Source organism: Lactuca sativa, chromosome 9, assembly GCF_002870075.4.
Source record: "Lactuca sativa cultivar Salinas chromosome 9, Lsat_Salinas_v11, whole genome shotgun sequence".
In the NCBI taxonomy this organism is placed as follows: domain Eukaryota; kingdom Viridiplantae; phylum Streptophyta; class Magnoliopsida; order Asterales; family Asteraceae; genus Lactuca; species Lactuca sativa.
The window spans coordinates 59,244,008-59,271,770 of record NC_056631.2 but is presented as its reverse complement, the minus strand read 5'-3'; the positions used below and the strand labels follow the sequence as shown (position 1 = coordinate 59,271,770).

Sequence of the window (27,763 nt, the reverse complement as noted above, 5' to 3'; positions counted from 1 at the left end):
AAATTCTCTGATATCACTAATTAAGTGGCTGATTTTTAGGGTTGAACATGGAAAGTCTATATCTAATACAATTTTGTAATGGAATAAGAGGAGAAAAACAGGAGTTGAAAAGGTTTTCGGAGTGAGCAGGAAATAAAATAGCAGACGCATATAAGAATGACACGTGGCAGAAATGTGGTATAGAAAAATACCATGTGGCCTAAATAGGATTCTTTAAAAAGATACATAGATATTTCAACAAGTCTTCACGAATCACAAGAACATGGTACTTAATCATTAACATTAGAAGAAAAAGTTAGTGAAACAATCCACACACCCTATATATATAGAGCATTATACTAACTATTGGGGTAAGGGAATAAAATCTGAAAACATAAAACATCCAAATCCAAAATCCAAAATAAGAAAATAATATCTTAGTCCTATCAAAATCCCATATCTTTTCTTTCACCAATAATGATTCTGAGTTCAGCTTAACAAGAGAAAAGAAGAGAAATGGATGGAAGTGAGAAAAAAATAAAAGATTTTTGTGTTCCTGAGTTTCATTAAAGGATAAAACTAGAAGGAAAATGAAATGATCACTTTCCCTCCTAAATTTCCTTCCAATTTGAAAGGATTTGAAGAGAAATGAACAAAATGTTTAATTTTCTTTTTATTTCTCCTCAACTCGGAAACACAAAACACAAATTTATTTTCCTTTCTTTTCTCTTCTTTTCTCTCCTTACTTTCTTTTCTTTTCCTTTTTTTTCTTTGCGAAAATTCGGGAACCAGTAGAAGGCGCTGGTGCATGGGATGGAAGGATTTCCTTTTCACTTAACCAAATAAACTCCTCAACTTCTTTAGCTCCAATGCTTTTAAAAGCAACCACAAGCCTCTTAACACACGCAACCACATTACCTTTAAATTTATCCGAACAGCTGACATCATTACTACCCTCATCCACATCCTGTACACCTCCTCTCACAAGACACCCAACTTGCACACCTTCTGTATACGCCTTACACAACATCAAAATATCACGCACGCGCTTCCCAAAATGCCCACTCACCAAATCCTCAAAGTTCTACACCATCCAACGAACCCATTATTAACCAACATGCAACGTACTCTTAAAAGAATAAAAAATGTGAATATGTATTTTATTAAAATTACCTTGGGTGGTTTTTTCATGGTGTACACCATGGTTTTGAGTGATAGGATAAGAGTGGATTCATTGTATTGTATGGAATTTTTTCCCCATACACGGACCCACTTGTTTTTGCATATCCAGGTTCATTGAAGTAAGGCTTTGCATTGAGGATGAGACCCTGTATAGACACAAGGACTTGGAGCATGGTGGAGGTCCCAGGGATCCACATCTCCTTTTTGCCACCATCCCATGTGTTCAAAAGGCTCAAGCAGACGTAACCACAATCGTAGAGATTCGGATTGATATGAAGGCCACCAGAGTGATAATGCACAAGCTGAAATAAATAATCATTCAAATCTATCAACATCAATCACATAACATATATATATATATATATATATATATATATATATATATATATATATATATATATATATATATATATATATATATATATATATATATATGGCATTAAGAATTAAAGAAGACAAGACAAGACAAGACATACAGGTGGGGTGTTAGGATAGCTGCTTGGAAAGCAGATATCGAAGAAGAATAAGCCATCATGATATGGGGTACCCTCTGCTCCAATAATTACAGCTCTTAAAAGATCCATCCTTGATTCATATGCCCTAACAAATATTGTGTCTGTATACAACAAAGCATCTCTTCTATTAATTTCCACTTCTAATAAATTAATCAATTTCAATTTGTGAGACATACATACATACATACCAGGCAAGTCTTTATCAAGAATCCTCCACTCATCCTGTATCTTTTTAGCCCAATTTTTCGATGGCTGAAACACATATCACATATATACATATGAAAATAAAACAAACAGCATATTAAGTATATTAAATCCAATAAAGAGGCTGTTTCTTTTTGACTTAATTAATAGGCTAAGCAATTAATCTGGACAGCTATATATCGTTGTTTCTTCTTTGAGCTAAATCTTGAAAGAACGACTTAGGGGGTGTTTGGGATTTGCTTATTTAAAAACTTATGCTTTTTTTTTTGTAAAATTACTTATTAGCTTATACGGTATCAAAACGAATTTTAGGAAAAATTAAAGTGTTTGGATATGGTTTCCATATATAGTAAGCACATTTAAATAAGATAGAAGAAAACAACGTATTAAACACTTCTTACCTAAGTCAATAAGCAACTTTGATTTATTTTCATCCACACACTCAAAACTGCTTATTAAAAGTACCAAACCGCAATGATGTATTCAGACACGAACCCTTTACCTATTTGCCATTATTTTTCCTCTCAACTCCTCTCACGTTAAAATTGATTAATATTGTCAAATTTGTTTTTTGGAACGTAAGGGTAAAATATTCATTCGGTCTCTTTTAATGGAAAAAAAATCCCCAAAATCACACTTACTTGATTCGTTCATGAACTCTGTGTTGCATAATAATGATCAGAAAAGTCAACGACCGTATCAAACTTCTTGAAGCTCTCATATCTTTTGATAACATCTTCATTATCAACAACCTTTGTCATGCTAGAAGAACTTCCAGTTAAACTTGAACTCCTAGGGTTATTGAAGGGCACATTTTCATTTTGGTGTTGGATTTTTTTTGGGGTCTTAAGAAATGAAAGATTCTTTGAACTGTTATTTGCATGTAGACCAGAATAACTAGAAGAAGCCTGAACATGTTTAGATGAATTCTTTTCCATTGGGAAGTTATCTGGAAACCAGGGAATTTGAGCTTCGATACGAGTAGGTGTATCCATACTATCAAAATGGGATTGCAATTTCAAAGCCAAATCCATGGAATCATCATCCTCGAAAGCATAATCATCTAAATCGAAAAAGTTTTCTGCTACAAAGCTCTTTGAAGAATGACTGGGCCCCACTGAATCCATTTGCACACCACTGTGCCTTGAACCTTGTTCTGCATTACTATTACTAGGAACCAAAGATGACTATAGAACAAGATGCAAAAATACAAGTAAGGAGAGTACTATATCATATATATTTCAAAAGGTCAAGAATCATAATAAAGTGGGAAACAAGAAAATTATTATACCTTCATCTTTTTGTTCGATTGCACCTTCCCTTCCATGAATACTACATCATTGCGGTCTTCATCAATGTCAACGTCAATTATTTCATGATAAGCAACCTGACAAATTAATGATGAGATATGAACAAGTTTGATGTAGCCAAGAAACCGGCATTGATGATACGAGTTATGTACCTTCTTTTGTTTAAGCGCCTTGGCCTTTGATTTCGAAGTCTTATTACCGGAAGGAGCGGATAAATTTCTATCCCTTCGGGTTCCATATACGAAGATTTACTACTCCTCGGAAACTCTCTTTTACTAGAAAACAGAATTTACAAATATCAATACACAGAGATAACTCAATAACAAGAACCGATATGAGGATGTTTTACTTGTATTTCGGAGGGTTGTATCTCTCCATATCGGACGACTCCATTATTCGCAATTATCAACAGTAAAACAGAGGATAATGGGGGAACTATAGATGATATAGATCCCCACAAAATCCTATTTTCCTGGGCTTTCTCACTCGGATCAACAATGTTTTTTTTTGTATACCTTTCGGTTTGTAGCATTGCGGGCTTCTCAACCTTCTTATCAGCCCATATCAATAGTTTAGTTAGTTGTTACTTCCACGACATAACGTACCAAAATAAAATTGTTAGGTATGTTAAATCATAAATGGAAAAAGTAATATATATCTACTGTCCGTTCTTGTATATTATACTTGTTTTATTCTGGTGATTGTTAGGAAGAACTCATTACTCAATGAGTACATTACCGGTATCTTACGAGCATCTTTCGATGATGCGTGGAAAGATTCCACTCTTTGATTTCATAATATTATAGTGAAGACCCGGATATTTTGATCCATTTGTTTTAAGTACTTCCATTCGGCATGTTTGTTATGACGTACCTAGGGGCGGACACAGGATTTCATAGTAGGTGTTACACGGGAAGATTAGGGGTTGCACGATAGTAGAAAAAATAAAAAATTTAAAAAATTTCGAAAATTTTTCCACTGCGGCCGGAAAATTTAGGGGTTGCCGGTGCCACCCCGGAACCCCCCTAAATCCGCCCCTGGACGTACCACTTCCATGTAGTACTCAAAATCTTCCACTCTATACGCTATTGCAACCTTACTAAACAAAGTTTTTGTTGTCACATTTTTGTTGTACTTGGCTACTACGTTTGACAAAAGATGAGAACCACAAACACCATGATACACATTCGGAATATATTAGCAATGGACATGACAATGGATGACGCCCTATCAGAAATGAATGTTAATGGTTGTAAGTCGCCGATATAATAATGTAGTTTTTTTTTGTAGGAACCATGACTACGACTTTGTGCACCCTGATCATTCTTGGCTATTCTATATGAAACTGACATAATTTGGTTGTTTCTGCCCATTGCAACCACCAACAACATGGTACCCTTGAATCCACCTTTAAGGTGGGCCCTGTCTATCATGAGGCACGCCGATGTTGCGAAATGCCCGTAGGTAGACCATAATAAAAAAAAGTTAACAAAACACACAAATTATAACTATATAAATATTGAAATTAATCAAAATATACCAAAACAAGAATGATAACTATTATCATGCAACCAATGGAGAGAAACAAGAACTCAAAGGGGTCTTCATCATCAATCTTAATGTATGTTGCTTTACCATGCTTATTCTTATATAGGTTGTAATAGTGTACTATATGGGGATTTTAGGAAATGAGCTTGTTTGAGAGCCTCTTAGAAAGACTAAACGTGTATTGTTTTGCTCGCCATACTTATTTGCAGGAAACGTGGATGTTGTACCTCAAACTGAAATCTAAACAATAAATAACTACATACTGTGAATCAGGTAAATGAGAGAGAGAGAGAGAGAGAGTAGAAACATCAGACAAAATCTCAGACCCTTAAATTTAAACTTGATGTGCACTGATCGGTCCATAGTCTTCTTCCTCTTTGTCAATTCCCAGGGCTCACATAATTGGAACGAGGTGCATCACCACAATGTGAGGCTAGAAGGTGGTAAGGGTCGGAGACAATGAGGGTCGAAGACAAAGGAGGGGCGATATCAGAGACGGTGAGGGGCAAAGACACAGGATGGGTGATATGAGAATAGATGGAAACAATCGTAGGAGAAGACGGCGAGGTTTAAATTTTTTTGGGGATTTCCTTTTCCCTCTATGTACTCACATTTCCTTAAAAAAAATTATAAAACGACAACTTTCAGGACAAGCAAAGATGCGTGTCGTAAATCTTTTAAATTTTATAAGAGATGACATTTTTTTCGACACCCACTTTTGTTTTTTATAAATTCAATGTGTGTCATAGTTCACATGTCATTAAAGGCCTGCTTTCTAGTAGTGAAAAATGATTGGCCGGGAATGATTTTCACGTTCTCTCACACACACACACACAAACACGTAGGTTAAATCGAGAACACTCAAAAGGTTTGCAACACAAAACCCGTTTTGGACCGATCAATATATAAATGCATATATATATATATATATATATATATATATATATATATATATATATATATATATTAATTATTCATCTTAATTAAATTATAAAAAAATAAATTTAGTTAATACTTTCCAAAACTTAAAGGATTTTGATTAAAAGTTACCTAAATATATATAATTGATTTTTTATTAATAAAAGATTACAATTTTTTTTTCGGTTTTTCTTTCAAATTAATTTTTTTTAACCACATGATACAAACAATTTTCTTCATAAACGAATAGAAAGCAAATATTTTTATAATTTTAATGATTAATTGTTTTTAAGGTCATTTTTATAGATATTAAAAATAACTTTCATGTTATTCATTAATGATTATAAGTGTACATTAACTTTTTTTACGAAATTTTCAGAATGTTATTTGACCTAAATCATATTAATCATAAATGATTATAAGTAATAAACACTATAATTAATAAAGAACAATACAAAGATAAAAAAAATCATACAATTCTAATCATAAATGAATAAAGCACGTTATATAAAGATAAAATATCCAAATACATTTCACATTTGTAATCATAAGTGAATAAATGACAATATAATGATAAAAGAAATTTACATTTGGGTTGTAATCACGAATGAATTAATTCAGAAGATAAAAATAAATCCATTGCATTTATAATCACTAAAACGATTTTGCACCTGTCGTTATTAGTATTGTTGCTACCTTCACACACAAAAACAAGGTGGGACACCTTTGATCATTGTTATTCTCGGATTTACACTTACAAAATCGAGTTCAAAGATATTAAAAAAAAAAACCAATTCAAATATTTATGTATGCATCTTCACAAATTCATAAACAAATACCCTTGTGGTTATAGCTCTATTCATGTTTGATTATAGCTATATTCATGTATGATTATGGCTATATTTATATATAATTATAGATATTAAAAGAAATATAAATTAATAAATTCATTCATATTTGATAACCATCTTTATTAAAAAAAAGATCCGCTCACGTATCAAATTTAATGTTAATAAGTGGATTTCTGGTAGCCAATAATCACTGAATTGAACAAATGAAGAATTAATCTGAAATATAAATAATCATCATATATTGTAAACATATTTAGTTATTTACGATCAAAATAACAAATTCAGGACGTAACTGACACATGTAACAATACAGGAAGAAAACCACTTACAAATAAATTTTGAAGGACATCTTGAAGGACATCTTGAAGGACATCGCCATTGAGGAAAACGACTCGTGGAGAAGTGGGTGAACTAGATCAAACTCACAATGTTATGATTTTATTTTTCAACAAGTTGTTCTTTGTTTTTTCATTACACCTTGTTCTTGAGTTTATATAGGGAGTGGAATGGAAAGGAAATAAAGTAATTTAGAGGGGAAATGTGTTCTTGAGTTTTTTTAAGAGATGAAAGGGGATGGAATGAGAGGGGAGGGGAAGCAACATGTATATTTTTTACCCTCCCACTTTGGGAGGGTTAGGAGGGGAAGACAAAAAAAAGGGTTAAATCCCACCCTTCCATTTCCTTTCATTCCATTCTCCTCCCTCTCCTTTCATCCCCTTCCGTTCATTAGAAAAACTCAAAACTCAAGAACAAGGTGTTAGAGATGTGTGTGAAATAGCATCCAGCAACCCATGTTCATAAATTCTTCAATGTTTTTTCCTCACCCAGTTTCAACAACTAGAGCTATTGTTCACATTTTTGTTTTCTTACTCTCCCTGATTAATTTCAAAGAGGGAATGGTCTCTTGATTTTTTGGAGGTTGTTAACATTTTCTTTTTTGCAAGAATAGTAGGATGCAGATTTGGAACCACACATCTCCCTTATCTATCGAAAACAAAACTAGAATCCTCCATCTCTTTCTACCATCGATTTGGAATGCAGATTCTTCAAGAAACAGATTTGAAAACAATCAATTTGTTCTCAAAATGAAAACCATCAATCTTTATTGATGCGGTTGAAACCCGAATAGAAAAAGAGATGTAAACTAAAAATGAAAATGGAGAGAGAAAGAGGGGGGGAGAGAGAGAGAGAGAGAGAGAGAGAGAGAGAGATGGGGTGGGCCAATTCTCTCTTATTTTTAGTTATTTGAATATTAAGCAAATAATTTAAAAATGCAAAAAAGAAATTAAAAGGGCAAAAAAATCTTCAACTTTTTATCCATTAATACATCCCAATAAGCCAAGATCCTTAAACCTAGGTCCTTAATGGCAACTTAAGGCATAAAGCCAATTATTAAGCACTTAATCCATAAGATCTCAAGTTCAAAACTTCCAGAAGGGTTTTAGGGACCCTAATGATCCCTAAAAATGCAAACTTTATGAGCATGCATCCCCCCATGCATGTCCTTTCCCAAATCTAGGCCAAAAGATGAAATATGACCTAAAATTCATCCAAAGTCTTCAAACCACCACCAATTCTTAGATCTATAAGATATTATGTTCAAGGGACTTAGAGAAACCATAAAGTTGCAAAATTTATCTCTTCAAACCATACAAACCACATCAAAGGGACCAAACATGTCATAAAACCTAGATCTAAAGAGGAAAATGTTAAAAGATGGAAGTTTGAGGACTTACTAAGTTCCAAAATATGAACACGAGAATGATGATGAGGTCCCCTTTCTGGATCAAACACTGGACTACTTCTTCTTCTTCTTCAAGCTACCAAAATGTAACATCCATAAAATTCATAAAAAATTAAAACTTTCTTGAACATCCGTAAACCATTATTTATTACAAAATGTTTTCGAAATAGTTTCATATCAGAGTATCCCAGAAATCAAATCATAAAAATGAATGGAGGTGCACGATCACGCCTTTGCCTTCCCGCGATTATCTGAAGTACCTGAAACAAAATCCAAAACTGTAAGCCCGAAGCTTAGTGAGTTCCCCCAAAATACCAACGCCATACAAACCATAACCATATCATAGTAAATAGCATGCATATAGAGTAGAGTCTACAGTATGACTGGACCGCCCTCACCGGGCCTTCAGTCTATCTGGTCCACTCTCAGAACCCTCAGCATGTCTGGTCCGCCCTATCGGGCCTTACCATTCTCCGGGCCTTCTGCCTGACTGGTATGCCCCATTGTGCCTGCAGTCCATCTGGGCCGCCCTGGGTATATTGACCTACAGCACAAATCAGGTCCACCTCAACCCACCCCAAGCATACAATCAACACATAGATAACAATGTTAGCATGTACAAACAGTCAAGCTGATCTAATAGATCACCAATCATAGCATCATCCTATATAGCAGAATATTGATCTAACATGTCACTAACATAGCATCATCCTATATACCAGGATACCGACCTAACAGGTTACTAAGCATATCATCATGCAATAACCAGTATAACAATCTAATAAGGGTCAACATTGGTGCCTTCGACCCTGTTAGTGTAGTAAGGATAACTCACCTCACAATGTCGATTGGAAATGAAATATCAAACTCCCGAAACACGGCTCCAAACACCAAAATCTACAACCACCATTGATCCATTTCCATAAATTCCCAAATTACCAAAATACCCTCAGAACTCAAACAGATCTACCCACGGTCAAAGTCAAAGTCAACGGTCAAGGTCAACAGTCCATGTTAACCTAACTCGTCGACTGCAGCTTACAAACTCGTCGAGTTCCTTCAGAACTTAGAAATTCGCGAAAACCCTGGTCAACTCATCGAGTCCATGCATTATCCAGAATATCGGGAAAAACCCTAACCAACTCGTCGAGTCATCTCGTTAACTCGCCAAGTTCATGCAGAATCCAGAAAGCGGGAAACTCTCATCCAACTCGTCAAGTTGGCTATGCAACTCATCGAGTTCCTTCAGTTCTTTTCTCATTCAGACGCTTTTAAGCGAAACCAAGGCTCCAAACTATAGATCTAGGCTCCTAGGGTGTAGTTATCACGTAAAGTTGCTAACTTTACGTGCATGCAAGGCTTCAAGAAGCTAAAACACTCAAAACTAGCCTTAAGAAGAGGTTTAGGTCATCGAAAAAGGCTAGGGCTAGATAAAGTCGAGAACTTTATGTTAATGAGGGCCTAGGGGAGTCCAAATCTGAAACCACGTTCTCATGACAAGTTCAAACCCGAGAATGGCCCCCTTTTTCACTAAAAATGCCCTTATAACATAAGAAGAGATCTAAGAAATGGAAATCCAAGGTAAAGACTTTTTACCCTCAATTGGATGCCAACACGATGTAGATACTGGATCTACAAGCTTCTTCTCATTCCAAGCCTCTAATTCTTCAAGCCTTTTCAAGAAATGCACCAAACACACACTTTTAGCCTCACACACACTCAAAATAGGGTTAGATCGATTAGGGTTTGCTTCTGGACGTGAAAAGTGGTAAGGGTGGCTGGGGAAAAGGACTTAAGGTCCTTAAATAGGGTGCAAACCCTAAAAATTAGGGTTTTCATGCACAGTCTCTACTCGTTAAGTTAGGGTCCTCCAACTCGTCGAGTTGGTTCCATAAACCACGCGGCTTGATTGGTCTCTAAACGACAAGTTTGGGCAACCAACTCGTCGAGTATGTCTCTAATAATGAAAATAAAAACTTTAAGATTTATACCTGGGAGTCGAGGTGTTACACAAAAGCACTAAAATGAGCCAAAAATCACCAAAGGGGGTTATGGTTAAGGTTTCTGAGGATTAAGGGTGATGGAGGCTAATAAGGATGTCCTAATCCTTAGGATAAGATGCTTAAATATGATAGAAACCCTAAAATCATGGGCTTGGGCCATAATAGCTACCACGTCGTGGCCACCTTACTGCTACGTCGTGGTACTCATAAGATGTATGTGTTCCATATTGGCTCGTCACATCGTGACCTCCCTATGGTCACATTGTAACACAAGACTTTTTCCCAAAAACTATGTATTTGACTCCTTTTGACCTATACTAATCCAATATGGAAAATGGGTGTTACATTTAACATTGTTTAGATTGTAAGGAAAAGATGTAACACCACCATTTTGTTTGTTTTGTTACATTAAATGAAAGGAGAAAGTGAAAACCATTTTCCCTTTGAATATGCATAGTTCTTATATTTTTCTTCTCACTCTCTACGAACATACGAAAACACCAAGCATAAACCCATCTTCTCCTTTTGTTTTTCTGTTTAAGCTAACAAAGCAAATGCCCAATATCCAACAATCTAATGTTACACTTTGTTTAGTTATTGTATTTATAATAAGAATAAATACTTATTATTTATTAGTTACTTATCATTCAACATGAATAGATAAATATTTAACAAATAGAAAAGTTTCGGATTCCTCAAAGGCAAGTGATGCTGATTTTTCTAAACATAGTCGTATGGAAATTATTTTATCATATCTTCCCTCAGACCCTGGAACGAGGACTATGATTTTAGATTATGATCCTAATGTTCCGGACAAGGTTCGAAGAGCATACCTCTTAGAAGGCCCTTTCCAACCTAAATGCGGCAAGTTTCCTTACATTCTTTTTGGAAAAAACCACGAAGATTCAATGTTGCATGGTTTAATGTTAATGAATATTCTACATGGCTAGAATATAGTGTAAATCAAAATGTTTCATGTTGCTTATATTTTATTTGTTCAAATCATATGTTGGAGCATAAGGAGGCGATGAAACGTTCGTTGGTGTGGGATTAAAAAATTATGGACATAAAGAAAAGTTGAATCATCATGTTGGAGGTTTCAACAGTGTTCACAGCCAAGCTTGGGCTAAGTGCAGGAATTTATTGAACGACAAACAACACGTTGATGTTGCATTTGCAAAGCATTCAACACAAAGTACTACAACTATTAAGACAAGGTCTTGCATTTAGATGCCATGATGAAAATGAAACTTCAAATAACAGAGGGAACTTTATAGAGTTGTTGTAATTTATAGTTGATTATAATCAAATTATTGAAGTTGTTACTTTCAATAATGCTCCTCTAAATATGAAGTTGACTTCACCACATATCCAAAAAGTCATTGTTTGTGTATCTGCAATTGAAAAAATATCTCATTAGTCATTATAAATGATATTATTGGTGAATCTTTTTTCTCTCTCCTTGTCGATGAATCTCATAATATTTCGATTAAAGAACAAATGAGTGTTGTGTTGTAGTATGTAGATAGGGAAGGTCGTGTAATTGAATGTTTTCTAAGTATTAAGCATATCTCATATACTATAACTATTACACTTAAAGAGACACTTGATAATTTGTTTTCAAGACATGGGTTGAGCATCTCCAATTTGTACGGACAATTTTATGACGGACCAGTAATATGAAAGGTAAACTTGGTGGTCTTACAACTCTTATTATAAATGAAAGTGTGAGTGAATATTATGTTCATTTTTTTTGCTTAGCAGCTTCAACTTACTTTTGTAGACGTGGCGAAATTGATACGAAAATAGTTTCTTTATTTGTCTTGCTAACTAATGTTGTTGGAGGTTCTTGCAAGTGTCTTGACCGTCTTCGAGAACAACAAGCTTCCAAATTTATTGAAGCGATTATTTTAGGTGAAATCATAAGTGGTCGAGGCCTCAATCAAGAAACATATCTTATCAAACCGAGAGATACACATTAGGGATCCCATGATGGTACTTTGATAAGTATGCTTCGATTGTTTCCATCTGTGTTAGATGTGCTTGAGATTATTGTAGAAGATGGAGCAACCCCAGAACAAAAATGTGTAGTTGATATGCTAATTAACTCCTTACAGACCTTTGATTTCATATTTTCTTTGCACTTCATGAAAAAAAATTATTGGGTATTACTAATGAGATGTCCCAAGCATTGTAAAGGAAAGATCAGGATATTGTAAATGCAATGAACTTGGTAGAATTTTCAAGCTGCAATTGCAAATTTTGAGGGATATCTGATGGGATTCTATGCTTACTTAGACTATATTGTTTTGTGAAAAACATGATATTGATATTTGCAACATGGATGAAATGTTCTTACTTCCTGGACGGTTATGTCGAAAAAACTTACACTACTATCGTGTTGAGTTATTTTATGATGTCATTGATTTGCAACACACAAAACTAGAGAGTCGTTTTAGTGAGACTAGCACCAAATGGCTTATTTTCATGGCGTGTCTCAATCTAAATAACTATTTTGCAGCTTTTGATAAAAAAATTTATTTAGCTAGCTCGTTTATATCAGGATGATTTTTCAGATATAGAATTGGAGATACTTGATGGTCAAGTTGAAGCTTATATTCTTGATATGTTGAATATGTCATGTTTTTTGAATCTAAATGGCAATGGTGATCTTGAATAGAAGATGTTTGACACAAAAAGAGATAAAGTGTTCTCTTTAGTTTACCTGCTCATCAAATTAGCATTGATGTTATTGGTTTCAACAACAACAGCTGAGATATCGTTTTCTGCTATGAAGATTGTGAAGAATGGGATGCGTAATAAAATGGGAGATCAATGGATGAATGACAACTTAGTTGCTTATATCTAAGAATAGGTTTTTGAGGATATTCATAATCAAGATATCAACGATATGTTTGATAAAATGAAAACAAGTGGACGACCTTAGTGAATTTGTAATTTATATATGTTTGCAGTTTGTGGATGTTTGATAATTTATATATGTTTTCATTTTGCAGATGTTTAATAATTTATGAGGAACTCCCTAAAAACATTTGTTAGCTTCACCCCTATTCATCATTACCACCTTCAATCTGACATGCACCATCATTAACATCATAGGACTTACAATGCTTGAGAAGGGACTAGAAAGTGAAATATTCAACTGAAAATGGCTTCTCCAAGCACTACAAGCTTTCTTCTTCACCAAGGATCTCACAAATACACCAAAATCTCTTTAAGGGGGCACAAGGGGCTAGGTTTCGTATTCATAGGATTGAGGTTGGTGATAGAGATAACCCTAGAGTGTTAGTTCCTTTATATAGGGCCCAAATCCTAAAACTAGGGTTATGTGTAAAACCGACATCACGTCGCGACCATCTCTTGATCGCGTCGTTACTTATCATCGTGGTTTGCGCCGCGTCAGTTAAGGATTGTGTCACGATTCGCCAAAAACCATTTTCCTCAAATATAATACAAAATAACTTGATAGTTACTCATACCTTAGAAGTGGGTGTTACAATGTTATTTTGTGTGGCCGAAATTTGTGGTGGCTTATTTCTTGTTTTTTGGCGATGGTGGTTGATAGGTAATGATTGATTTTCAAGTGTGTGTGTGTGTGTGTGTGGAAGATCATGAGATGATGATGGGGTCAATAACGAGGAAGATGGGTCAGACAATGAAGTCGATTTCGGCAATGGCTCAAAATCAAATTCTTAGAATTGTGTCTGTAATCACAACTAAAAAACATATAAGGAGCAAAAATATATTTGAGACATGGGTTTTTGTAGATGTTTAACGGTGTGGTAAGTGTGGATGCTGGTATTATACGTGGCTGATAGGGGTTATAAGGGTGGTTGTCTGAAGATTTTAGGTGGCTACGATGTGTGGTGGTAAGCGGTGGAAGACAAGGAAACGCTGGAGAGGTTGATGTTCGAGAAAGAATGATGAAGTATAAGGTTAGATGAGAGAGAGTTGGGTGGTGGGCCCAACTGATAAAAACCGAAATCACATGAACCTTCTATGAAAAAGTTAGGAACTAAACTTTATATTCTAAAAAATGATAAATACCATTTATGAATATTTTTTTAAATATGATGAGATGTTTTCATGTATGATTGGAAAATAAAGTAAAATCAAATACTAAGACTTTTATTTTTAATATTTGTTTATATTATGATGAGTTGCTTAAAAGAATGTTATAAAGGGTGTTTGGGAATGTATTTTGAACTTGAAAAATATTTTAGGGCAAAAATGTTTATTGACTTATAGGGTGATAAAATAAGTTTTTTTTTTTTTTTAAATGTTTGGATTAACTTTTATTTTGACAAAATCCAACAAGTCAATAAGTCGTGTTATAAAAATATATTTGACTTAGCTTATACATGTAAAATGACCAAAACATATATGTTTATCTTATGCGTACACAATGTGTTTCGGTTAATGAGTGTATTTGTGGTATTTTGATATAAAAAAACCAAACATAGTTCTGAAGAGTCAGGAATGTCTTGTTTTTTTTTTTTAAAACTTATTTATGAATGGAGTTAAAACTTTTTAATTTGCCAAAACATATTCTTTAACTATTTTTTAAAAGTAAATAAGTTAATTTTAAATAAAAATATAATTGGTAATGTAAGAATTTTAATGACACAAAGGCAATATTCATGTGTATTTTCTTTAGCCATTACTTCACCGCCACTTCATCACACTTGTCCATGGTTTCCAATAATCCAATTTAAGATCTTCAACCCTAATTTTCATCAATCATCGTCTAAATCTTCTTATTTGCGTCAAAATTCTGGTGTGCAAGTCGATTTCTTTATCGATTTCACACCCAATCTTTCAGTTTCCGTCAATATGTCGAAGGAATTCAACGTTCCGCCTGTGGTTTTCCCCTCCGGTGGAAACCCCAACACCGGCCCACAACAACGTCGTCTCCCAACAGCACCGTTTCAGCCTGCGAGATCTGCAAACGCCGGTATCCCTTTCATGTCATTCGACATCGGATCGTCTCCGGCATCCACATCCTTCTCTACTCCCCAATTCGGCAGCACCATCAGCAGCGGCAGTACGAATTTTGACGACGAGCCACCTCTCCTGGAAGAGCTAGGTATAAACACGAAACAAATTTGGAACAAAACCGTGTCAATTTTGAATCCGTTTAGAGTCAAAGCCGATCTTCACGAAGACGCAGATCTATCCGGTCCTATTTTGTTCATCATGGCATTCGGATTGTTTCAATTGCTCGCCGGGAAGTTACATTTCGGGATTATTTTCGGGTGGACAACCGTCGCGTCTCTGTTTTTATACGTCGTGTTCAATATGCTCGCCGGACGAAACGGGAATCTCGATTTATACCGATGCTTGAGTTTGATCGGTTACTGTATGCTTCCGATCGTGATACTATCTGCACTTTCGCTGTTTGTTCCCCAAGGTGGGGTGTTGATCTTCGTGATGACGGGGGTTTTCGTGATGTGGGCGACGAGGGTTTGCACCGGTTTGTTGGTGGAGCTGGCTTCTTGTGGAGACGAACACCGTGGTCTCATTGCGTACGCTTGCTTCTTGATCTACATGCTTTTTTCCTTGCTAGTTGTATTTTGATATTGATATCGTCTGCTTCATCATAGTTTTTCGCTTTTTCTTGATAGTGGTTGTAGTTGTTAGCTGTTGTTAAGTCCAGGTTTTGTGATTAATGAATGCAAGTATTTATTCTTGTATCTATCTTGTCTTCATCATGTTCTTGCTGCTTATATTTTTGTATTTACTTGTCAACTGATTAGGAAAAAGTCATATATGAGATTAGATATGTTCTTTTTGGGAGGAAATGCACCTTTGATTACTGTGAACAAAAATTAAGGAGCATACATTGAACACTAAAATACACACACAAAAGGTATCATTACACCATCCTTTTGATTCACAAATCTAAACAAAAATTCAAATTGCTGTTTTTCAGTTTGGCAAGCCGGTGAGTGGGTCAAGTAGGGCTTGAGTTTCATCAGAAAGAACCACGGGACCACCTCCCGGTCTTGTACAGATAAAGTAGCTAACATCTCCCTTTGATTTCTCTCCCACAATGTTGCCTTTTGTTTCAGGGGGACCCACCAATGTTTCTACATCTTTCATATCCTTAATTCCCGCATCTTTTAGTATCGACTTGTCCCCGATCACATAGCTATTCAAAATAACATAAACCATCATCAAACAGTTTGAATTCCATCCATCTTGCAACCAAACACGCTGTGGAATGGAATCTCGAATTCCAATTCCATCGATGAGTTATGTAATTAATATGCATACCTGTCTAAATCGGTGTCGGGTTGTGGAGGGAAGTTATAAAGCAGCCTTTGTAGTAAAAGGGCAGCAGTTTTCCTGTCACGTGTTATCATAACCGCATTTGGCCCCGCATCAAACGTGTATGCCACCTGTCCATCAATTTCAAATCAAATTACTCAACATCCCAAATTTTAATAAATTTTCAATCCACCAGTTCCCATAAATGTCAAAAGTCCAAACCTGAGGTGTCTCTTCTGCACGATTCCATTTCTCAACACAACTGATTATTCTGTAACAACATTTATAAAAACTTACAAATTAGATTTTTTAAGGGTAATTACCTCTAATAGGAATGCACTTACATTTCTTTACTGATAATAACATATTGCTATTATTGGTAAAAAATGCCAGTGTGATGTTATTATGGGTAAATAGTTACAAGTATATTGCTATTATTGGTGAAAAGAGTATGTATGTTGTTATTTTCTGCATTTTCCCTTTTTTTTTAATTCCCACATAAAAATGGTATGCAAAATGAGCAACTTACCTGTGGGAAGTGTCGTTCATGTAGAATATAGGGGGATACGTGTCCAAACAAACAGCATGAAACTGATTACTGTCTGTACACGCTAAACGTGCAAAAGATGCAAAATCACGGTTTTGTATCGCATTTTCCATTTCGATTATGCGCTTCGGTACAACTTCCTGTCCCGACAAAATTTAGACTGTTACACAGGACATGACAGAACAGGCTATACTGTGTTGTGTGTTCATTGGAAGGGACTGGCACTGAGACTTATGTCAATAGACAAAAGTAGAAACTTTTTGTCCCATCCAGAATTACGGAACAATTTGGGACATGTACTTGTTCTAGATCGATGATCTATGCAAAAAGACGTAAATGCCCTTCTCATAGAGATGTACCTTTGCTCTATGTTGTATAAGTGCACTTGTTTCAACGGTATCACGCATTCCGGATGTGCTACTTGTTTCTTTTTGTCGTGCACTTACCTATAAACAATATAATCACCATTAAGGACAAATTTTAACACAAGATGTTTGTAATATTTAAATAGGATGTGGTAACTAACAAATATTAAAAAAAAAAAAAAGGAAACAAGAAAAATACCACAGCAATGATAATTACGAGTTCGTCCCAATGTTTCTCATCTGCAAGTTGAACAGCAAGACTATCACTTCCATTTTCCTCCTATAAACAAGAAAGACAAAAGTTAGAACATTTGGCTCCAAGATTATATATTTTTTTAATTGGGAAAAAAATTTAAATCACAGAAAAACTTACTTTTCCCATGATCCACTTCACGAATCCACCATATAAACTGCGACAAGCACTACCTGAACCTTGCCTGTGCATAAACTTTATATATTAATGAATTTTTTATTTTAATCTATTGAGGTATGTATGTATTAGGTACCTGGCAATAGCAGAAAGTTGACTGTTATCTTCTTTCAGGTTCATCAATTTGGCAAGGGAAAATACTGCAAAAAAAGATTAATAAATTTCTTATATAAAATTGAAAGATTTCTGAAAATGCATATTGGTGCAACAACAATGAAGCATGAAATGAGTACCTAAACAAGCAAGACCAGCAGCTGAGGAAGCAAGACCAGCTGCAGTTGGGAAGTTGTTATATGAAGCAATGTGCAGGTGAAGTTTCTGCCAATCTTCCTTGTTGATTTTGATACCTTTCTTCTCATCTTCTACATCATTAGCACGAGCTCGGATTTCTCTTAAACAACTTTGGAATCTACCTCCTTGAAGTGATATCTCCTACCATAACCAGGAAAAACAAGGAAAAACGCCACGAATCAGAGAAGCTGAATGATTGATGATTCATAACCTGCTCGTTTCACACTAATCAACGCATATCAATCAGTATTGTTGCAATTTTTGTGTGTTGAAGATAGTTAAATACTTAAATTGAGCGAGATACAAGTACGTCGACTTCATCTGAATCGAAGTGAACTTCGGATTTTAAGAGGACTCAATCCGATCACAGAATTCAATATCCGCATCTCTGATTGCTTAATTTTGAGTTGATCGATGGATAAACAGAGAGAAATTAAGTTCAGGTGTACCTTGCCGTTGAGCCACATGCGATCTTCAACAAAGCTAGGGCTCACAGAAACGGTGGTGGTTGTACAGAGGTGATTCGGATCGAGAGTAACACTAATACTATCATTAATCGGCAAAATCAACTTCTCGTCCCTTTTCCCCCAGTACTTGATCACAGCTATGTTCGTCGGCGTTCTCGCAGTCACCATCAACACCCATTTCTCTGCTTGAGCTCCCATGATCAATTCAAATTAATCTAACGATAAGGAGATTGAGAGCGATTAGAAGGAGATTAAAGTTGTATCGTATGCATGTGAATTTATAAACGTAAGGTGTATTTTTATATATGAAGGTTTAGATGTCACCCTCCAATCTCCATTGTTGACTGAAACTGATCACTGATGTGCGTGTGCGTCTTACAAAGTTCAATTTGGCCCCTGAAGTTTCCAAAGTTCAAATTTTGACACTATAGTTTGTTCCTTAATACTTTAGTTACTAACATTTTCTTAAATTCTGAAAAGGCTGATATAAAGTTTAAAATTATAAAATCTCTACCAAACCTGTAATAATTAAGAGGGTAGAATAATAAAAAATGGGGTGGTAATAACGTATCCCAAAAAAAAACTAAGATTTATTGATTTGTTTCTTTTAAGAGAGAGGTAAAGAGGGTAGTCAATCTTGAAAAACTGAAAGTACAACCGTCAAACTTAAAGATGTTGATCATTGTGACCGTATATTGAAATTGACAAACCAATGTCCAATTTCTTGTCACCGGATATATTATAAAATGCATGGAGTGCGATTATTTGGACTCTTAAGTTTCTCTTCTCGTTCCAAATATTGGTATTTCTCAAGTAATTGTAACAGATTATATTGGGAGTGCTTCAAATAAGAATAAAAAATAGTTAGAAACTTAAGGAATTATATTTTTAGTTTTATTATTAAATTTGCTTTTGTCATTTTAACCTTTTGAAAAATTGCAACCCATTAATCTTAGCCTTTTTTTTTTTAATGGATGAATTTGACACCATTATGAAAATCTCATTCATTTTATTTTATTTTTAGTTTTAGTGAACAATGAAAAGAGTGTAATTTTCAAGCTTCAACCAAGAAATATTCTAAATACTATATTCATTATTTAATAAACATATTAATTCACTCATTCATAATTTAACATAAAATTCATACAAAATTCACAGCCGAATACAACACATTCACAACTTATTCATAATACATTCACAACTTTAGACATTCTATTAACAATTTAATACATAAAATTCACAGTATATTTACCGCTCATTCACAAGTTAACCCATTCGTTATTTAGAGTATTCACAACTTATGCAAAAAACATTCATATATTTCATCATAAAAATTATACAAATACAACTTTATATATATATATATATATATATATATATGTATATATATATATATATATATATATATATATATATATATATATATTCACGATTTAAATTTAATATTCACTACTTAATATAGAAAAAACTACATTCACAACTTAAAACATACATTGTTTCATTGAGACATTTCATCGCACTTTCTATGCACCACACATCAGATCAATAAGCATCACATATAATTCATACAACATTGAATGCATGAGAGAAAAAATCTCAAAATCTACCATCAAAGAACAAATCTACCACCAGAGAAAAGTTTATACATTATTCACAATTTAAAACTTATAGATCTTCCATTAGAGAACATTTCATCATACATCTACAACTTAAAAACATGCATAACTCATGAGACATTTCATCAAACACCTTGTGTACATCTTGTATCGAGAACTTCAATATTTAGATCTACCACTAGCAAAAAAATCAGAGAGATAGCAACAGTGGAACCACTACCGACCACCAATAATAGGGTTGCGAGTTTCCATGACTTGTCATCAGATCTAATTTGGGAAGCAAGGGAACTTGTGGCTATAATTTATTGGTCAATTTCCAGTAGTGTATCATGGATCATACATACCAATTGGAGTTGCCATCGAAGTTTGATGAGATACACAATGTATTCCATGTCTGCTATCTTCAGAAGTGTCTAACGGAGGAGCCAAACATTTTACCTTTAGAGGACCCTCGAATGGATGATTCTGATGGGTTTTAGGCATAAGAAACATTCCTATGTGCTCATGCAAACCCTAATGCTTGGATCTAGGTTTCACTATTGAACATGCTTCGATTCCAAGACTTACAAACCCTAATCTAGCATATAAACAACTAAAATAACATATAGAATCGGATCTAGATGTTTACCTCTTCAATGGTTGGCTTAGACCTTCTCTTTCTTCTTCTCTTGAGCTTAGAGTCACAAATGCAACTCCTCTAATGGTTCACAAACCCCACAAGCAAGAAGGCAATATAAGAGAGGGAGAGAGAGGCTAGAAATCGGCCTAGGGATCTCTTAGAATCAAGTGGTAGCCGAATTCAATGCCCTAGGGGTCATATTTATACTTATAGGTTACTAGGGTTTCAATCTAAACCCTAATGGACAGCTTAGCCACCAAGCAGCCCATGGAACCTTCTGGAATAAGGCCTTGGACGAAAATATGATGGTTACCCATCATAATTTCGTTCCCCCTTAAGCCCTTTAGGTTTCCTTAACCCAAAACTTAACTATCATACATTTGACAGTTTATACCCCTTTATTCAATTAATCTCTTTTGATCACCAAATTAATTCCTAATTAATTTATGACCAATACTAATTAAATAAATATGATTTCTCCTTTAATATATTATTCTTATAATATATTAATAAATCATAATACTCTCTCTTTCTCCTTAAATTACCTTGTCAAGTTGCTTTGGAGAAGGCAACCCAAAAGGACCATGCACAACCGGGTCAAGTACATACCAAATATAGTTATGGGCTTAGACACTATTCCAACAGTCTCCCACTTGGATAAGTCTACTAACTGTATTTCACATATGACTTCAGAATCCGATTTGCAATCGTAGCTCTTATACTTCGCTGTCAACTCTGATCAACTTGTTCTTTAGATAAGGGATCGTATAATCCTCTGTTCTGGATATCATGCTGATAATGCTTATTGTCCAGTAGTAGTTCCTTGATTTCCGATTTGTTTGACATAGAATTTAGTTGAACACATCAACTTCATTCTGACCGGGCCCGACACATAAGTCAAACCAAATCATCAAGTGGCCAATATATCACTTTTATTCTCATAGAATAAAAGGAACAGATCAACTTCGACTCATATGCATCTATTATTTACTAATGGATCACACACAATAATGTGTTTTATAACATCAAGTTACTGATGCGTTTACACATTATCAATGTATAACCAACCAGCAAACAACAACCATATCTCTATGTTTTAGGACTATATGATGTTATCGCTTTGCAATCACTTAAGATAAAACACCACTAAGTGATACAGCAAACTCGGGTTTAATCCAATGCTCAATTCATATTCATAAGCACTCATGAACTTTGCAGCAAACCTTTTCTATGTCTAAAACCTTTTAGACAATCTACAAACAATTCATGACAGTCTTCATTCATATCTACTTCCAAAATATGACCGACTGCGGGCCTTTTTGAATAATCCTATCATTCAGGAAGTCAAAACATGCAAAATGGAAACAATAGATAAATAACCAACACAAGATAGTAGCTTTACTCATAAATAACACATTTTATTTATTCATCGAATGTCAAGTACAAACTATCTATTACACATTTCCTATCTAATCCGAACTTATATCATCCTTCAGCCCAATGCTCCTAGTGTGCTGCAAGTGTTTGACCCTTCTCAGTCCCTTCGTAAGGGGATCTGCTAGGTTTTCTTCTGATGATACCCTCTTCACAACGAGGAGTCCCTCTTCTACCCGATGTCTGATGAAATGGTATTTTCTGTCAATATGTCGAGATCTGCCATGATCTCTCGGTTCCTTGGTCAAGACAACCGCTCCTTCATTATCACAGAAAATTTCCATCGGCTCTTTTATGGATGGCACAACTCCAAGGTCTCCAATGAAGTTCTTCAACCATATAGCCTCCTTTGACGCTTCGCTCGCCGCAATATACTCTGATTCGCACGTTGAATCAGCTACGGTCTCTTGCTTGGAACTTTTCCAAGTCACTGCTCCTCCATTTAGGGTAAAGACCCAGCCTGACTGTGATCGGAAGTTATCCCGATCCGTCTGAAAACTAGCGTCACTGTACCCTTGTATCCTTAAGTCATCACTCCCACCGAGGACTAGAAACCATTCCTTGGTCCTCCAAAGGTACTTAAGAATATTCTTAACTGCAATCCAATGAGCTCTACCAGGATTCCTTTGATATCTACTGACCATGCTCAAAGCGAAGGCCACATCAGGGCGAGTACAAGTCATAGCGTACATGATAGAGCCTACTGCGGAAGCGTAAGGTACTCGGCTCATATCAGCTATCTCTGCCTCTGTACTCGGGCTCTGAGTCTTACTCAGCTTGGTATTGCTTTGGATTGGCAACTCCCCTTTCTTGGAATTTTCCATACTAAAATGCTTTAGTACCTTTTCCAAGTATGTATCCTGACTGAGTCCTATCAGTCTCTTTTCCCTATTTCTTACTATTCTTATTCCCAGAATATAAGCAGCCTCTCCGAGGTCCTTCATAGCGAAACATTTCCCAAGCCAGGACTTGACCTCCTGCAAGGTTGGGACATTGTTTCCTATGAGTAGTATGTCGTCGACATACAATACAAGGAAGCTTACTATACTCCCACTGGCTTTGACATACACACAAGATTCATCTTCGCTTCGCAGAAAGCCAAACTCTTTAACCTTCTCGTCAAAGCAAAGATTCCATCTGCGAGATGCTTGTTTCAATCCATAAATGGATTTTTCAAGCTTGCATACTCTATTTGGATGCTTTGCATCGACAAAACCCTTTGGCTGATTCATGTAGACATCCTCAGCCAACTTTCCATTAAGGAAAGTGGTTTTCACGTCCATCTGCCATATTTCATAATCATGAAATGCAGCTATGGCAAGCATCACCCTAATAGACTTTATCTTCGCAACTGGTGAGAAGGTCTCATCATAGTCAACTCCGGGAGTTTGAGTAAAGCCCTTCGCGACCAATCGCGCTTTATAAGTATGCACTTTCCCATCCATGTCCGTCTTCTTCTTGAAGATCCACTTGCACCCGACTGTCTTACGACCCGGTACATTATCAACCAAATTCCAAAATTGGTTGTCGTACATGGACTGAATCTCGCTATCCATAGCCTCCTTCCATTTTGCAGACTCTGGGCCTGCCATGGCTTCCTTATAGCTGCTAGGTTCATCCAAATTTACTAGTGTACTATCACTAATAAATGTATCCCCTTCAGTAGTAATATGAAAACCATAAAACTGGGGTGGAACACTAGCCCTAGTGGAACGTCGAAGAGGTAAGGATTCGTCAACAGGTTTAACAGGAGTTTCCTCCTCAAGTTAAGTGCCAGTGTCAGAGGTTCCTTATGTTGGATTAATGTCTAAGTCCATAACTATAATTGGTAAGACTTGACCCGACCCGGCATGGTCCATTTGGGTTGCATGGCATCATGCACTTGGATAGACTAAATGAGAGAAATAAGACACTTATGGTTATTAATATATTATAAGTTCTAGTATATTAATAATAAGAATAATGAGATTATTTAATTAGTATTGATCAAGAATTAATCTAGGATTAATTAAGTGATCAAAAGAAGACTAATTAAATATATGGGTTGATTGTGTAAATCATCCATACTTGTATAGTGGGCTAATGCTCCATGGATAATCAAGTTGGGCTAAAACCCATAGGATGGTCCATGGATGCTCCATGGTGTATTTGAACCCATGGATCCAAGGAAATGGAAAGCCATGACAATTAAGGGTTTACCCTAATTGTAACACTATATAAAGATCACATTCTTGGGAAAAATCGGCCACTAGAGTGAGAGTAAGAAAGGGCTAGCCGATTTTCATGAAGTGTAGAATTCTCTAAAGTCATTCCAAGTGTATTTGGTGTTGTGTGAACCATTTGAGGTGTCACACTTGGGGCACTAGGCACTCAAGCTTCATGAAGACATTCTACACCAAAGAGGTATGTATTCTATCTTGCTATAGTCATAGTTTTGTATGCTAGATTAGGATAATACCTTGGATGTTCTTATTTGCATGTATAATAGAGAAAACATAGATCCAAGGTATTTAGGGTTGCATGTACACTTAGGAGTGTTAGAATGCTCAAAACCCAACACCTTCATCATTTTGATCTTGAATCTCTTCAAGTTCAATTTGCCTCCCACTGTCTTCTTGGCATATCAATTCCCTTTCTCGGAAAACTCCTCTTCTAGCAATGAAGACAACATTGTCACTCGGTCTATAGAAAAGGTAGCCAAAAGACTTCTACGGATAGTCGATGAAATAACACTTCTCACTGCGAGGTTCTAGCTTGTCGTGAGTCTCTCGTCTTACGAAAGCCTCGCAACCCCAAACCTTGGTATGTGCCAACGAGGGAGCCTTCCCTGTCCACATTTCGTGAGGAGTCTTGGAAACCTTCTTGGTGGGAACTAAGTTAAGTATATGGGCGGTAGTCTCTAAGGCATACCCCCAGAAAGCTATTGGTAACGAAGTCCGACTCATCATAGAACGAACCATGTCCAACAAGGTCCGATTACGTCTCTCAGCCACACCATTCAATTGTGGCGTCCTCGGAGGCGTCAATTGTGAAACAATTCCGCATTCTTTTAGATAGTCGTGAAACTCAAGACTTAGGTACTCTCCTCCTCGGTCTGACCGAAGCATCTTGATTTTCCTGCCCAACTGATTCTCCACTTCATTCTTAAACTCTTTGAACTTTTCAAAGGTTTCCGACTTTTGCTTGATTAAGTAGATATATCCATATCTGCTATAATCATCTGTAAAAGTCACGTAGAAGCGGCAAGTATCCCTTGTGGTGGATCTAAAGGGCCCGCATACATCGGTGTGTATGAGATCCAATAAACCCTCACCCCTTTCACAAGTGCCAGTAAAGGGTGACTTGGTCATCTTCCCAAGTAAACAAGATTCACACGTGTCATCATCCTTAAGGTCGAATGACTCCAACACTCCATCCTTTTGGAGTTGGGCTATGCGTTTCTTGTTGACATGGCCAAGGCGACAATGCCACAAGCATGCTTGTCTAGACTAGTAGATGAATCAATATTCAAAACATTATTTCCAAAATTATCAACAATCATCACAGATTCATAAATCCCATTACAAGGTAATGCATTGAAATAAAAGACACCATTCAAATAAACGTTAATAGAACCATTACTATTATAAAAAGAATATCTGAAACCTTGTCTAAACAACCCGTGAAAAGAAATAATGTTTCTTTCCATATCTGGCGAATAACAACAATTCTCTAAATGTATCCCTAACCCATTACTTAACACCAAAGAATAAACACCGACTTTGGTCACAGGCGACGATCTTCTGTTTCCCATAATCAAGTTCATCATCCCATGTTCCATCTCCCTACTTCTTTTTAGGCCCTGCAAATCAGAACAAATGTGGTAACCACACCCTGTATCAAGAACCCATGAAGTAGCAAATGATGAGTTATTAGATTTAATAGAATACATACCTGCAAAGGTGGGCTTGATCTTCCCATCTCTTATGACCTGCAGATATTGTGGGCAGCTTCGCTTCCAGTGGCCCTTTTGGTGGCAATAGAAGCACTCTGCTTCTTTGGGATCGGAAGAGGGCTTAGCAGGGCCAGCTTTGGTCCCACTTGAGGACGAACCATCATGTGGTTTCCCCTTATGTTGGCTCTTACATGGAGCCTTCCTCTTTTTGCCCTTTCCTTGACCTATTGCCATCACAGGAGCGGCCACAGCAGGGGACGGTGCAACGGATTTGTCTTTGAGGTTGCTCTCAGCAGTCCTCAAGAGTCCTTGGAGCTTGCTCAAGGAGACCTCCTCTTTGTTCATATGGTAGGTCATCCTAAACTGATTGTAGCAGGAGGGCTAGGAGTGGAGGATTATGTCGATAGCCAAATCCTCATCAAACTTAACATTAAGTTTGAGAAGACGATCAACATACCTATGCATTTTCTGCAAATGAGAGGTTAGGGATTCTCCACTCCCCATCTTAGCGGTGATCATGTTAGTAATGATCTCATAGCGCTCTTGCCTCGCGCTCTAGTGATACCTGTCCAGCAAATCCTGATGCATTTCATATGGGTACATGTCCTCATAGGACTTTTGGAGTTAGAGGTTCATGGTGGCCAGCATGATGCAGTGAACTTTCGTGGCATCACGCTCATGGGCCTCAAAGGCGGCCAATTCCTTAGGAGTAGCAACATCTGGGATGATCTTCTCAAGCTTTTCATCGAGGACATATTCTTTGTCATCGTAGCGTGTGATCATGAGAATATACCTCATCCACTCGTTGAAGTTTGAACCATCAAATGTCACTTTCTGACACAAGTTCATCAACGAGAATGACCCAGAAGCGTTGTTGTTGTTGTTGTTTGCAGACATCTGAAAAAGAAGGGAACAAAGTTTGATTAGAAATGAATCCCTAATTAAACACCCAAATGAGAAATTAGGGCTAGGATCCAACAATATTATTTACAACTTAGAAAGGGATGCCGTACTCTAAAAGTAAATAATTTGAAGGTAAGTGAATGACGATTCACTAATTCTCACCATGAAAAACGAAAAAGTAATTTAGGTTTTAAATGTATTGAAAACTCCTAGATCTTTGAGATTCATTGAACTTTTCAATGGCATGTTTAAATCTCGATATGCATTTCAAATTTGCGACTGGGATGCCGAGGATCACAAACAAATTTGTGAATAACCATGTGAATTAATGTGGTGCACTCAATGTCTTTATCACCTAATCAATGTGTCGGTAAACCACTCACGCTCCATTGATCTATGACAAACATCGAGTCACCCTTCGCTACCAATGGCATCCCCAAATTGATGTGCCGGTTAACCACACGCGCTCCATTAACGTTTGACAAGGGTACGAAGTGTAATTCCATGGATTAGCATCATTTTCACATTTTACCCTAAAGTAACTAGGAATGGGAATTTGTAAAATATGTAGTTACTTTATAATTAACATTATACTTTTAATGAGGAGAGGGT

At 36.1% G+C, this 27,763-nt stretch overlaps 2 protein-coding genes and 1 pseudogene across 2 annotated transcripts; 1 reads left to right on the top strand and 2 right to left on the bottom strand.

Moving 5' to 3' along the window:
* Window positions 1-252: 252 nt before the first annotated feature.
* On the bottom strand, window positions 253-3,680 carry LOC111910427 (putative ubiquitin-conjugating enzyme E2 38; annotated as a pseudogene).
* Window positions 3,681-14,880: 11,200 nt separating this feature from the next.
* Window positions 14,881-15,968, top strand: LOC111913152 (uncharacterized). Its single transcript, XM_023908910.2, has one exon. The coding sequence runs from the start codon at window positions 14,896-14,898 to the stop codon at window positions 15,850-15,852; it is 957 nt and encodes a 318-aa protein (XP_023764678.2). The 5' UTR covers window positions 14,881-14,895; the 3' UTR covers window positions 15,853-15,968.
* A 91-nt stretch (window positions 15,969-16,059) lies between these two features.
* LOC111913067 (diphosphomevalonate decarboxylase 2) lies at window positions 16,060-19,010 on the bottom strand. Its single transcript, XM_023908829.3, has 10 exons — window positions 18,628-19,010; window positions 18,121-18,319; window positions 17,964-18,027; window positions 17,831-17,894; window positions 17,657-17,737; window positions 17,452-17,538; window positions 17,075-17,232; window positions 16,768-16,816; window positions 16,552-16,676; window positions 16,060-16,426 (listed from the first exon to the last, which is right to left on the bottom strand). Exons 1-10 carry the CDS (start codon window positions 18,841-18,843, stop codon window positions 16,204-16,206), a joined length of 1,266 nt encoding a protein of 421 aa, XP_023764597.1. The 5' UTR covers window positions 18,844-19,010; the 3' UTR covers window positions 16,060-16,203.
* Between the last annotated feature and the right edge of the window lie 8,753 nt (window positions 19,011-27,763).

What these genes read in the sequence shown, in the direction of transcription:
- LOC111913067 (XM_023908829.3), bottom strand. Translation starts at nt 18,843, where the DNA reads ATGGGAGCTCAAGCAGAGAAATGGGTGTTGATGGTGACTGCGAGAACG. An exon ending in TTATACAACATAGAGCAAAG is followed by an intron (nt 17,233 to 17,451) that starts GTACATCTCTAT and finishes TTGTCGGGACAG; the next exon opens with GAAGTTGTACCGAAGCGCAT. An exon ending in CCCGACACCGATTTAGACAG is followed by an intron (nt 16,427 to 16,551) that starts GTATGCATATTA and finishes TATTTTGAATAG; the next exon opens with CTATGTGATCGGGGACAAGT.
- LOC111913152 (XM_023908910.2), top strand. Translation starts at nt 14,896, where the DNA reads ATGACACAAAGGCAATATTCATGTGTATTTTCTTTAGCCATTACTTCA.